We start from the raw sequence: 14,558 nt of genomic DNA on the forward strand, positions 1-14,558 counted from the left end.
GGGTTAATTTAGAAACTTTTGAAATGAAAACAACTGAAAAATTCAATTTCCCCCCCACAAAGCTATTTTAATCTTTTTTTACCTGCTCTAGTCCTAGGGAACTGCGCTGGGTAAGTGTCTATGATGATGTCTGCCCCCTCGTGGCTGGTGCATAAAGAAAAGATCTTTAGTGTCATCTTCAGATTAATGTTTATTATGACAGGCCTATAACTGCTATATAAGAGCTCAGTATAATTATTATGGGTGCCTCCCTGATTGGCTACATGGGCCTGATTTTCATCTCTGCCGTCTTGTAGGAGTACCTGTCCCCTTTGGATGACATCCAGTTCACCCCATTAGCATAGCTTTCATGGGCTCCTTTCAGGTATAATCCGTTCAGGTTGGATGCATGACAGTCCTTGTACCACCAGGCTCCTTTAAAGGCTAGTGCGCAGTTACCTACAGACCAGTCGTTGTCATTGTCATGAGTTGAAAACATCATGCCGTTGTGCTCCATTAAAGAATCCCCTGCGGAAACAATTGGGTTTATTTATTACATGTTTTTACAGAGACAAGGTGGGTGAGATATTCTCTTCTTGTTTGTTTTTTACATTTTTACAGTTCAGTTCCCACAGCCCAGCCTGGCAGTTCTGCAGTGGGGTTACTAAATTTCTCCCTTCCGAGGCAGCAGAAATCTCCCTGGGGTCAGGAGAGAGATTGCATTTCTATTTCCAGTACGGAACATTTTTCACCAGGCCATATTCGGAGTGTATCTCCACACAGGATCGGATAGGAAACTCTTCAACCTGTCATGACTTAACTCAAAGACCAAAGACAAAAAGATGCTGTTCAGGGAACTTCTTTTAGCTGATTATGCTGCCCTCATAGCCCACGATGAAGATCTATTACAAGAACTCATGGACCACCTTTCAAGTACCTGTCAGTCATTTGCTCTCACCATCAGCATCAAGAAAACAGTTGTATTAGGACAGAGGGTTCCACAAGATCCTTCAATCACCTTAAATGCAAACCAGCTAGAAGTAGTCCAAAAGGTTCAGCTATTTAGGTTCTACAGTGACCACCAACCTCTCACTGGATGAAGAACTAAATGTTCGCATTGGAAAGGCTGCCACCACCTTTAGCAGACTATCTAAAAGAACATGGAACAACTCAAAGCTGACCATCAAGACCAATATCTTTGAGAACTCATGGCGATCGGGTGAAGTCCTGGACGACTGGAAAAAGGCTAATGTAGTGCCCATCTTTAAAAAAGGAAAGAAGGAGGATCCTGGGAACTACAGGCCAGTCAGCCTCACCTCAGTCCCCGGAAAAATCATGGAGCAGGTCCTCAAGAAATCAATCCTGAAGCACTTACACGAGAGGAAAGTGATCAGGAACAGTCAGCATGGATTCACCAAGGGAAGGTCATGCCTGACTAATCTAATCACCTTCTATGATGAGATTACTGGTTCTGTGGATGAAGGGAAAGCAGTGGATGTATTGTTTCTTGACTTTAGCAAAGCTTTTGACACGGTCTCCCACAGTATTCTTCTCAGCAAGTTAAAGAAGTATGGGCTGGATGAATGGACTATAAGGTGGGTAGAAAGCTGGCTAGATTGTCGGGCTCAACGGGTAGTGATCAATGGCTCCATGTCTAGATGGCAGCCGGTATCAAGTGGAGTGCCCCAAGGGTTGGTCCTGGGGCCAATTTTGTTCAATATCTTCATAAATGATCTGGAGGATGGTGTGGATTGCACTCTCAGCAAATTTGTGGATGATACTAAACTGGGAGGAGTGGTAGATACACTGGAGGGCAGGGATAGGATCCAGAGGGACCTAGACAAATTGGAGGATTGGGCCAAAAGAAATCTGATGAGGTTCAACAAGGATAAGTGCAGGGTCCTGCACTTAGGACGGAAGAATCCAATGCACCGCTACAGACTAGGGACCGAATGGCTCGGCAGCAGTTCTGCGGAAAAGGACCTAGGGGTGACAGTGGACGAGAAGCTGGGTATGAGTCAACAGTGTGCCCTTGTTGCCAAGAAGGCCAATGGCATTTTGGGATGTATAAGTAGGGGCATAGCCAGCAGACCGATGGACGTGATCGTTCCCCTCTATTCGACATTGGTGAGGCCTCATCTGGAGTACTGTATCCAGTTTTGGGCCCCACACTAAAAGAAGGATGTGGAAAAATTGGAGAGAGTCCAGCGGAGGGCAACAAAAATGATTAGGGATCTGGAACACATGACTTATGAGGAGAGGCTGAGGAGAGGCTGGGATTGTTTAGTCTGCAGAAGAGAAGAATGAGGGGGGATTTGATAGCTGCTTTCAACTACCTGAGAGGTAGTTCCAGAGAGGATGGTTCTAGACTATTCTCAGTGGTAGAAGATGACAGGACAAGGAGTAATGGTCTCAAGTTGCAGTGGGGGAGGCTTAGGTAGGATATTAGGAAAAACTTTTTCACTAGGAGGGTGGTGAAACACTGGAATGCGTTACCTAGGGAGGTGGTAGAATCTCCTTCCTTAGAGGTTTTTAAGGTCAGGCTTGACAAAGCCCTGGCTGGGATGATTTAATTGGGTGTTGGTCCTGCTTTGAGCAGGGGGTTGGACTAGATGACCACCTGAGGTCCCATCCAACCCTGATATTCTACGATTCTATGATTCTATATGCTAGTATGCCAATCCTTCATCCTCAGCACTCTCATGTGTGGTGGGCAAATTTGAAGGGCAAATTTACCAAGTGTGACAGCCCTGCTCAAGCAAAGATGACTGCATTGGCTGGGCCATCTTAGTAGGTTGGAAGACGGACGCATACCCAAGGGAACAAGAGCAACAGGACGTCCCAAGCTTCACTATAAAGACAAAGGCAAGCAAGAGATGAAAGAATTGATCCTGACCAATGGGAAATATTGGCAAGTGATCGTAACAAGTGGTGCCATCAGCTCCATCAGAGTATCAAAGTCCGTGACAGAACTGGCTCCTACAGCTTGAAGAGAAAAGAGCCCACAGGAAGCAAACAGCTCCCAACCAAGATAGATATATTTGCAGCAACTGCCAAAGATCATGCAAATCTTGGATTGGAGCATTCAGTCACAGGAGACACTGCAAACCAACTACATCATACACTGCAATTGCCACTGTCTGTCATAGATGGAAGGATGCCAAAAAATGATAGTCTGAGTTCAGTTACACCACTATAAGTCCGGAATAACTCATTGCAGTCAATGTGCTCAGTCCTGGGGTGTCCTGAAATCAGTTTACACCATTGTGATGGTATAATGTGAGCCCAATGTGCTCCTAACCCTAATAGCTTAGCCGGGAGTCTGCTGAGGATTCAGGATCATAGATTCACAGAATCATAGAAATGTCGGGCTGGAAGGGACCTTGAGAAGTCATCTAGTGCAACCCCCTAGGCTGAGGCAGCACCAAGTAAATCTAGACCATCCCTGACAGGTGTTTGCCCAACCTGTTCTTTAAAACTTCCAGTGATGCGGATTTCACAACCTCTGATGGAAGCCTATTCCAGAGTTTAACTACCCTTATACTTAGAAATTTATTTCTAATATCTAACCTAGATCTCCGTATTACAGATTAAGCCGGTCACTAATTGTCCTACTTTCAGTGGACATAGAGAACAATTGATCACAGTCCTCTTTATAACAGCTCTTAACATATTAAAAGGCTGTTACCAGATTCTCCCCTGCAGTCTTGTTTTCTCAAGACTACACATCACCAGTTTTTTAACTTTTCCTCATAGGTCAGGTTTTCTAAACCTTTTATCATTCTTGTTGCCCTCCTCTGAACTCTCTTCAATTTGTCCACATCTTTCCTAAAGTGAGGTGCCCAGAATTGGACACTGTTCTCTGGCTGAGGCCTCACCAGTGCTGAGGAGAGCCGGACAATTACCTACTGTTTCTTACATGCCACACTCTTGTAAATACACCCCAGAATGGTATTAGCTTGTCGTGCAACTGCATCACATTGTTGTGCATTTGATTTGTCCTTCCTAAGTGAAAAGTGATTCACTTGTCTTTACTGAATTTCATCTTGTTGAATTCAGACCAATTCTTCAATTTGCCAAGGTCATTTTGCATTCTAATTCTGTCCTCTAATGTGCTTGCAACCCCTCCCAGCTTGGTGCCATCTGCAGATTTTATAAGCATATTCTCCACTCAATTATGCAACTCATTAAGGAAAATATTGACTTCTACCAGACCCAGGACTGACCCCTGCAAAACCCCATTAGAACCTCCCAGTTTGACAGCAAACCATTGATAACTACTCTTTGAGTAAAGTCTTTCAACCAGTTATGCACCCACCTTATGGTAATTTCATCCAGACTGCATTTCCCTCGTTTGCATTTTGAGAATGCCACGTGGGATTTTGTCAGAAATCTTACTAAAATCAAAATATATCATGTCTACTGCTTTCCCCTTATCCATTAAGCCAATAACCCTGTCAAAGAAGGAAATTAGGTTGGTTTGACATGATTTGTTCATGAGAAATCCATGCTGATTATTGCTAATTAATCCGATTGTCCTCTAGATGTTTACAAATTGATTGTTTAATAATTTGAGTGAGTGTCTTTCCAGGTATCAAAGTTAGGCTGACTGGCCTACAGTTCCCAGGGTCCTGTTTGTTCCTCCTTTTAAAGATAGGTACTATGTTTGCCCTTCTCCAGTGCTCTGGGACCTCACCCATCCTCCAGGAGTTCTCCAGAAAATTATTCATAGTTCTGAGATTGTTTCAGCTAGCTCTTTTAGTCTTTTAGCTTTTTAGGATGATTTTCACCAGGCCTTCCTGACTTGAATACATCTAACTCATCTAAATATTGTTTAACCTTTCCCCGATATTTGGGCTTTCATTCCTTCCCCTTTGTTGTTAATAGTGTGTTAAGTACCATCACCAATACCCTTTTTAGTGAAGATTGAAACACACTAGTCATGAAACACCTCCGCCTTCTTGATGTCCTCAGTTATTAGCTCTCCATTCCTGCTAAGTAAGGAACTACACGTTCTTTCATCTTTCTCTTGCTGCTAATATATGTTAAGAACCTCTTCTTATGGCTTTTTCTGTTCCTTCCTAGGTGTAACTTATTTTGTGCCTTAATCTTTTTGATGTCCTTACATGGGTATGCTACTCTTTTGTACTTCTCCTTCGCACTTTGTCCATGTTTCCACTCCTTCCTTTCCTTAGAATAAAGACATCTGTGATTTCATGAACACTTTCACCCAAATTGTCTTCCACCTTCAGATTCACTACCATTTCCTTCCTGTTCATCAGAATTAAGTCTAAGATGGGTGGTCCCCCCCGGTTACTTCCTCCACAAAACGGTGTCCGCAATACATTCCAAGGACTTGTAAGAAGTTGTGTGTTTTTCTTGATTACTTTTCCAACAAATGTCTGTGAAGTTAAAGTCCCCCATTACTGTAGTACACCCAACCCAAGAGGTCACTTCTATTTATTATCCTTTTTTTCTTTACCCAGAGACTATCAATTGGTCTGCCTCTCATCTACTCCTGCAGCAGAGAACAAGTGTACATATTCTTGCTGTATAATTCAACACCTTCTCCCTTTTTACCTTGCCTGTCCCTCCTAAACAAGCTATACCCCACTATACCAATATTCCAGTAATGAGACTCATCCCACCAAGTTTCTGTGATGCAACTTAAGAAGTAAATTTACAGTTATACTAATCCTTCCAGTTTATTCCCCATCCGCCTGGTATTTACATATAGGTATCTGAGATGTTGAATATATTCCTCTACTGGTTACCCTCTTCTTCCTCCTCTGACCCTACATACCCCCTCCTCAAAAAAATCTAGCCCTCTGTTAAGGTGGCCCTTTTTTATGCTTAGCTGTTGGCTTTTGTCCCTTGCCCCTTTTAAACCTACTTAAAAGCCCTTCTCCCTAGGGGGCTTGTGGGTGTGCCTGAGCAATCCTGCAGTGGTGTGTAGCAGACTCTGCATGCCACAGAATATTCCTGTCTCTGGTATCCGTGAATCTGGATGAATAGTTTGCCTGAAATGGGGCTTATCTACCCACCCAGTGACTTGTACCAATCCTGGTGTGCCTACTTAGTTTAATTCAGATATTTCTATGGGGCATTAAGCTCTAATTTAAGAAAGCAACCAGCAGTAGCTGTGCCTACCTCTGCTCATTATTCTGCATTCAATCCTTCATTAGGCAGGATATCCCTATTATACTATATGTTCTGTTGTCACTAGACCGTGTGTTTCTCCTCTAATAGTTCAGCAGGAGAATAACTGATGTTTCCTGACAGACATGACCTCCACAGATTACCTCGCCTTTTGCTTCTGCTATTGACTATTCTGCATCACTTTTGCTTTCCATTTTTCCATCTGCCATAAAGGATGAGCTCAGAACCTACCTGCAGTGCCATTCACAAAGGGTCCAATGATCAGCGTGTATTTCTCAGTCTCCCCTGAAACTCTGAACGATGAGAATGTAGCAAATTCATAGTTGTTGTCAAAATCTCTGAGATCGATGCGAAGCTCGTTGGGAACTTTAGAAAACAATTTGAAAGCAAAATGTTCAGCACCTTCCATTAGTGTTTATTACTGTTATTGAATGTTTTTATTGCAGAACCCTCAAAAGACTCTACGCTCAAATCAGGCTCCATTATGTTGGGACCAGTATGATCATCTAGTTTGAATTGCCTGCATCACACACATCACAGAATTTCACCCACTGATTCTTGCATCAAGCCAAATATATTCGTATCGACCTTTATGAATTTGATTTCCATCCACCAACATGACCTCGCTATTAAAAACCTGTTCCATGTTATGCTTTGCGAAGGTAGTTCAGAATCGATGACCTCATCCAGGCTGTAGTATCCCTTATTGCTGTACTGTGGGCGAACCACCCGAGGACAAAATGCTGCTCCAGGAATCATGACTGGATCCAGCCCATCTACTACAGCATTACTGGTTTCAATAGCTTTGTGTGGCAGGCCTGGCCTGTAAGGTACAGGAAGGGGTGTTTGTAGTAGAAGTGTTACCTCTATACCCTGTATCCATGGCTAAAGTGTGGGAATAAAACGTGGTGGAGAAGCTTGTTGTAAGGAAAAAAATGCATCAGTGATGTCTTTACCAAGGAATGATAACAGATGGATATTTTCGTTCCCCAGCCAGAATTCTGACAGCCGGCTGCCAAAACCTCTTTTGTATGAATACCAGTCACGGTAAAAATCCACAGAGCCATCCACCCGTCTCTGGAACACCTGCAGGGAAACAGGAGGTTCTCAGCTGGGAAATCCCACATTGTTTTCCATCCTAGTAGAGCAGAAGACCAGAAACTCTGAGACTGTAAATCATTGGATGAGATCACTGTAAATCATTGGTGGTCAGGTCTATTTCAGCTCAGGTGACTATTGCAGAGGGAGGCTTGTCTCAGAGGATCCTATTAAATCTTGGTAGCAACAGCACTAGATTAAAGGATCACATGGTCTGAAATCTATAGCACTGGACTGGCAATCAGGAGGCCTGAGATCTATACCCAGTTGTGCCACTTGAGAAAGTCACAGCACCTCTGCTTTCTGTCCAGCCCTTTGTCTGCCTTGTCTGTGGAGACTGTGAGCTGCAAAGGACAGGGGCTGTCTCTCATTATGTGTGTTCAGCACTCAGCACAATGGGACCCTGATCTTCATTGGATTCTCTAGGCACGACTGGGATATAAATAAGTGTAATTATAAATTAGAAGGTTTAAATGTGATGTGGTTCAAACCCCTTGCATGCTCAGCTCCCTAGAACGCTCTCTGCACTCGTACTCATAGGTTGCTGGAGCAAGAGAGCAGCGGATGCACTAGAAGAGGAAGGAAGAACAAATTCTGTTTCCGGAGTCTGGGCAGCTATTGAGGAGGCTCTGAGAGCCAGGCAGAGAATAGCCAGGAAAAGGGAAACCTGTGTCAGAGCAGCGACAAATGTCCCCTCAGATGGGGTCTTTTAGACTCTAAAGCTCCGGGTTCCCTCCATGGAACCCATTGTGATCACAACCAAGTTATCTCAACAACCAAGGACTAGAGAGGATTAGAAGGGTTCAGGAAGTTTCTGTGTTTTTATTTCAGCTAACTATGGGGAGCTAACGGCTTCAGAGCTTCTGTCCTCATGCTTTTCTCCTAGCTGCAACCCACTGGCTAAGGGCCACTTCCCATTCTTGGGACAGTAAACTGTTTGTTGTTCAAGAAAATATATCCAATGAGCTTCATTACGCTGTGTTCTTACAATCCATCCTCCGCCATCTGTGTCCATGTCACACAGCACGGTCATAGCTTTACAGTCATGTGGGTAGATGGTGTACCAGCCACTCATGCGGATCCCTCTAGCTAACAGCTCCTTGCAGTTCTTTGCTCCTGGTTGAAAGAGAAATTGAAATATTTAAATTAGTTGTATAACTCTCCTTGGAGAAGGGATTCATAGGTTGCTATATGTTGCACTGAGGGCCAGATCAATTGCAGAATCAGGTAACTAGAAAATATTCTTTGAGCCACCATCTTCTCTCCTCCTCACTGTTAGTGTTTGGGAATTGGGTAGTATCCCTTTAAATAGTTTGTGTTCCCTTTGTGTTCTATCTTTGTAAACCTACCACAGCAGCATCATATGTACCTAGCGAGGCTTTTCATGCTCTCTGTAGTTAGCAAAACAAATGATTTAGACTCCAGTGTGCCAGTCTGGTTTGTATTAACTTTGTTTGCAAGAGGAAAGGATGTAACCACCTGCCTAACCCCATCTGTTCTGTGTGAGAACAGCTCAACCTGAACAGGAGGGATTGGCTCAAAGCATCTTAAAAACTCATGGAAATTGAAACATGCACAAAGATTTGTGTTGCAAGTCCCCATGCAGCATTTTGAAATCTCTCTGTGAGTGAGAAAGGCTTTGGGTTATCGTGTGACTTGGATGAGCATTCACCCCGAAAAAATATCACATACTCACAGGAATAGTCACATCAAACAGTTTGCAAGCGAACCCATTGGCTGAAATATATTTCTAGAAAAGATTCACTGGTCAAATGCTAACAGAAAACACCTTCATTTTAAAAGATCAAAGTCTCTTTGCTGATAGTTTGAGAACAGCAAATGGGGTAAATCACAGACGTATTTTTTTGCAATTTGTCTATCTCTAATGGGTTTTGATGTTTGGGTCTGTAGATGGAATGAGATGACATTTAGTGATCATAAGAAACTCACCTTTCTTACACTTTCTGTCTTCCAGGTCTTCCTCCACTGAAAATAAACACAATAGAAAGTGAAATGGAAATAAACACAATAGAAAGTGAAATGGAACCAGAAAATGTTCCACTGTCTTTTAAACTATGTAATCGGCCAACAGTGACAGCTGGGTTAGCAAAGTACTCGTTATCTTGAAAATGCACTAGACAGGTTTTTAATTTTGAAAATCCAAGTGCTAATGGATTCACACACATCTCTGATCTGAGCCTTCCAGCCTTAACCATCAAGACAGCTCTCATTAGCTAGCTAATGCTATTTTATAACCCTCTCATGAAGCTCATACTTGCAGGGTTAAGAATTGGTCCTTAATAGACTAAGTTAATTGCTGGTCAGTTCATAGGAGCAATGCCCACAAAGTCAGGGGAGTTGCATGTGCTTACGCTTGCTGTGAACTTGACTCAATATTTTTTTAAAAAAAAAATTCCAAGTGACAATGGGAGAATAACAGTTAAATAAAGTACTAGTAGAAAAAGGGTCGTTCCTTTAACTAGACATGTAAATAGGATCCATTTCTTGTGATTCATACTCCCCACTCCTGGTATGTGGGAAATATAAGGAGGGGTAGGGGAAAGTAACCTTCTCTAGGATACACCTCCAGATCTACGGATTTCACTTACATTTCAGCTGTTCTCTCTCATACCAAAGGTCATCTGGCTAGTGTTGTTCCGGATGTTACAACACATGGATGGCCACCTGTTTTTATAGGCACAGCTATTTCTCTCTTTATAGAGCCTTAATATTACAGGAGGATCAGTGAGCTTGATATTGTGGACATGGTAACTATTCAAGAAACAAGCTTCTTCAGCCTCTTAATTTTTAGTGCTGCAAAAATGGAACTGAAATGATGTGTTCAGCATAAAGGAGAGTGCAGAGGGTCTCACCAAATGTTCCAGGGACTCCTGTAGCTCCCGGGTCTCCTTTTACTCCTAAAAAAAGAACCCAGAATAAAATCCTTGTTTTACCTTAAATTCAGCTCCATAATTCACCATCTCACTACAGCAATAGCTTGGGTTTCATTGTGTGGAGGGGCTAGTTCAAGGCCTATGTATCAGCTACACTCCGCACAATCTGTTAAAGTTGGCATTTTGTGGGACTTAAGTGATGTATGTTGCCAACTCTCAGGATTTGGTCATGAGTCTCATGATAATTATTGTTTTCCTTAAAGCCTAAGCTCCTGGCGTCAAGTGGATATGACATGATTTCAGCCTTCGGTCTTAAAGAAAAAGTAAGTTTCTAGCCCTCAAAGCTACAGTGAAAGCTTCAAAATGTGACCCCCAGTGCCCCCTAAACACTCAAAAAGCAGAAGGCAAATAAAAAGAACACCAGATCTATTATTTTTACATAATCTCATGATTCTAAAACCCGTCTCCAAATTTTTGATGAACCTAACTTAAGTTTTTCAAAGATCTGGGGTTGGCAGAACTGCATTTATCTTGTCTTCTGCATTGGCTGAAATGAAATAGACTTAGGCTTTGTCTACACTGCAGTTGAGATCTATTTCCTGTGACTGCATTGGACCTCATGACATATCAGACATTATACTTAGAGTTGGGTGAAATTTTTCCAGCAAATATTTTATTCACAATTTTGAAATGTTCTCACTCTTCATTTCAGAACAACACCGTATTTTGTCATTTGGCTATTAATCAAAAAGGGGACATTCTTGTTTAACCAGAACCAATTTCATTTCAACTTTTTTGTTTGGCAAGAAGCTGGAAGGAAAAATTTTATAATGAAACGGGGCGGGGGGATTGTTGGTCCCAATTCCTCTATCACCGTGAATAGCACCATCAACTGCCCTGCTCTGCAGTGAGAAGAATCATCTGAGGTCTCTCACCTTTCATTCCAGGGTGGCCAGCAGGACCTCTTTTTCCTGATTGAACAAAAAATAAGTAAGTAAAGACTGATCAGAGATAGCGAGATCTTGACACTCTATCAGAACTGAAGTTCTGTTACAATAATAAACCCTTTATTGTCAAATATAGAGTGAAGGGAAGTTGTGGTGGTTTTGGAGCCCAGATATTATAGGAATTGGTGTTTTATAACTAGCTCTAATTGATATTTGATTAAAAACTTATTTCCTGTTCTTAGGTCACCTATAGGAAAACACAGTTCTCTGCCCTTTGTTACTTTACCTTTTGGGCCAGTTTTCCCCTCCTTTCCGGGGATCCCCGGAGGTCCCCGTTCTCCTGCAAACACAGAAAACTGACTGAATATTTTCCAAGGTAGCGTAAATACTGAGTACATAATCCCCACCCACCACCCCAATCTGGAATTACAAGAACTCATCTGTGTCGAAATTCAAAGCCTGTATCTGCATCTGGCTCGTTGAGTCCCTGATCTCACATCATGATCCCCTAGCATGGACTCTCACATGGAGGCCCATTGAAGTCAAAGGGACAAGCACATCTTGCTGTTAGGTGAGAGCCAAAGCTGATAAAGAACCATTTTATACATGCTACCATTAAAAATGTCACAGCTCATGACAATAATCATGATTTCCTCTTCTCTAGCCCCTCTCATCCAAACTTCTCAGAGCGCTTTTCACAGATCAATGAAATGTGCCTCAGATAACCTCTGGGAGGTAAAGGACCATTATCGCCATTATATAGAGGAGAAAAATGAAGCTCAAAGAGAGTGACTTGACTAAGGTGAGCCAGTGAGCCAGTGACAGAGATGGGGAAAGAACCAGAAGACTTGGTTGCCAATCTGACACCCCAAAAGGGAATGGACAATATTTTAGAGCTTGGTTATTCTGAAGCTCCAATCCCTTGCCACAGGATATGGGAGATAGAGGGGAGGGACAGCTCAGTGGTTTGAGCATTGGCCTGCTAAACCCAGGGTTGTGAGGTCAATCCTTGAGGGGGCCATTTAGGGATCTGGGGCAAAAATTGGGGATTGGACCTGCTTTGAGTATGGGGTTGGACTAGATGATCTCCTGAGGTCCCTTCCAACCCTGATATTATGTGATTCTATGCCATGTGAGTTTCCTCATATCAGGGTTGAGGGGAATCTCCAAAGTCTGAGCATATTACAGAAGTAATTCCCATTTACATCAGCACCAGTCATGCCTTACTCAGTGCCCAGAAACATACCGCTCGTTCCTGCATTTCCTGGGTCTCCTCTGGGACCTGTAACACCTGGAATTCCAGGGCAGCCTTGGAGAATGGAGAGTTTCTTGGTACTGTTGAAACCCTCTAAGCTCACCGCTGGGGAAAGAAATGAACCCATAATCAATGATTGTTAGCGTCTCAGAATCTGAAACATTCTGCAGAAATCCAGGGGGATAAACCCAGCAAATGACAGCCTAGATAGTTCCTTGGTTTTCTTTTCTCTCTTAGTGATAAATCCAAAATTTTCTTCAGTTTTATGCATTTCAGAGACAATGCCCTAACATTAAAAGTTGGGGGTTATTATTATTAGCCTTTGTTTTAAGTTATAGTGGAAACAAAAGTTAAAAAGAAGTTATTTAATATTTGTATTAAAAGAAATCACTTCAGACTTAATTTTGATGTGCACATCCCTCTGCAGAGTTTCCAACCTGAACAGTGCAGCATTGTGTCAGTTCATGAGAATCTTTTAACGAAATTAACTACAGAGAAAAAAAAGTGGAATGAAATGCAGAGGAGAAACAAATAGCTGCCGTTCAGTGAAGAAATTGTGCAAAAGTAACATAATTTACAAACAGTTGTTCTTACAAGCTCAGGTAATACATTTTAAAGAACTAAATATGTTTTTTAACCTAACAGTCCCCTCTCTATATTATACATATTGTGAGATTTAAAATTATTTACAGGGACATCAGTGGAGAAAAATAGGGACATACTTGTCAACTCCATTGAGCTCTATTGATGTGGAAATTTTTGAGGTAAACAAATTGTGGACATGGTTAATATTACCTGTGATAGAGGAACTATACCTCCTAATCTGGAACATTTGGACAACTGATTTTCAAAATCATCATGAACGTAAGGAGATGAAACGTGAAGGCAGTACTGCTCTGAAATAATACATTAATTTATGCATAAGGTGGCAAAGCCTGTATTCAATCCTTGTTTAGCAAACCACCCATTTCCTTCAAAGAGACCATTTGCCTGAATGAGGTCTCCACAAATTTGACTAAATCTTGCATAAGGATCACAGGATTTCATGATGAACTAAAATAAACCTTCAAATGCTGCTGGATTCTCAACCCAAAGCACAGAAATGAATGTGTTGACATGGAAAGAGTTGTACAGTGGATTTGCGGTGATAGATTCACAACAGTTGCGATTTTACAAATAATCATCTTAATTTGGTAAAGGTGAATTTTATAAAGCAGAGGGATCTGAAATCATAGGCTCACTCTGAGCTTTGAAGATTGAGATTTTATTTTCCAGAATTTAGCTCATCTGCCTGTGTGGGTTAGTCAGTCACCAGATGAGAAAGGCTTTGGCCCCAATATGCAAAGGAGAAGGGAGCTTTAGACAGAGAGATTCCAGCAGCAACATAGGGAGGTTAGAAGATAGTGAATGAGCATGAGGGAGAAGAGGTCAAGTCAAATTTTGAAGAATCTCAAAGGAGACAAGAGACAACATTTTCACAACATGGTTTGCAAACACTGTCCTATTTTCTGAACACCTCTCGTCTGTGTTGTGCACTTCTAGAATATTGATTAATTTCGACAAAGGAATTTTGTACAAAGAAGCTGTTCTTTTTATCATTTTAAGAGCACCCTGAGCAGACAAAGCACTTTATAGACGTGTAGGACAACAAACATTCCTGAACAGTTCCCAGTTCTCCAGGGTCCAGGTTGGCAAGAGCCACAGTATGAAACGCTGTTGGGAAAAAGGATTGTCTTTCACTCACCTGGGCAGGTGTCCTGAGCCTGACAAACCGTTGCTGCTAGGCAGAGTAAAGAGAGGAGAGTTTTCTGAGCAGCTCTCCCCATGGCTGGTGCTGGTCTCTGCAAGGACAGCTCCACTTGTCTTCTCACCACCTTCTCCTCTCCTTTAGTATTTCAGTCCCTTTAAGCCTTTTATATGCAATAACGATAGAGCCTAGAGCAAATAAAGCTCTCTGTCTCCGGTATCTCAGTGCCTCCTTCCCACTCTCCACATTCCAGCAGTTTCCACTGAGATTTTTTTGCTGCAGTGGTCACAACTGGAGCTGATTAAATGGCCTGATAGGAGACGTTCAATACTGGACTAGCAGCCGTTGCTTCCCCCGCACAGCAAATGCAGTATCGTGCAATGACGATTACTGAACGGAGCCAGTCTGAATCTTTCCTCACAAAGTTGATTCCTGTCAATGTGTCTTCTGAAATAGTAAAATAGGGTCCCAAATAATGA

The 14,558-nt window shown here is 42.3% G+C and overlaps 1 protein-coding gene across 1 annotated transcript; it reads right to left on the minus strand.

Annotated features, from left to right (window-relative positions):
• Positions 1–259: 259 nt before the first annotated feature.
• Positions 260–14,158, minus strand: LOC144276014 (ficolin-2-like). Its single transcript, XM_077835819.1, has 10 exons — positions 14,077–14,158; positions 12,324–12,437; positions 11,364–11,417; positions 11,066–11,101; positions 10,110–10,154; positions 9,187–9,222; positions 8,225–8,352; positions 7,095–7,224; positions 6,370–6,504; positions 260–507 (listed from the first exon to the last, which is right to left on the minus strand). The coding sequence occupies exons 1-10, from the start codon at positions 14,156–14,158 to the stop codon at positions 260–262; spliced, it is 1,008 nt and encodes a 335-aa protein (XP_077691945.1).
• Positions 14,159–14,558: the final 400 nt, after the last annotated feature.

The sequence above is a fragment of the Eretmochelys imbricata genome, chromosome 16 (genome assembly GCF_965152235.1).
Source record: "Eretmochelys imbricata isolate rEreImb1 chromosome 16, rEreImb1.hap1, whole genome shotgun sequence".
Lineage (NCBI taxonomy): Eukaryota > Metazoa > Chordata > Testudines > Cheloniidae > Eretmochelys > Eretmochelys imbricata.

Bases quoted from the DNA above. Each gene is read 5' to 3' on its own strand.
- LOC144276014 (XM_077835819.1), bottom strand. From the start codon at position 14,158: ATGGGGAGAGCTGCTCAGAAAACTCTCCTCTCTTTACTCTGCCTAGCA. The intron at 11,418-12,323 runs GTATGTTTCTGG...CTGTGTTTGCAG, and splicing joins AGGAAATGCAGGAACGAGCG to GAGAACGGGGACCTCCGGGG. The intron at 8,353-9,186 runs GTGAGTTTCTTA...TCTTTCAACCAG, and splicing joins AGACAGAAAGTGTAAGAAAG to GAGCAAAGAACTGCAAGGAG.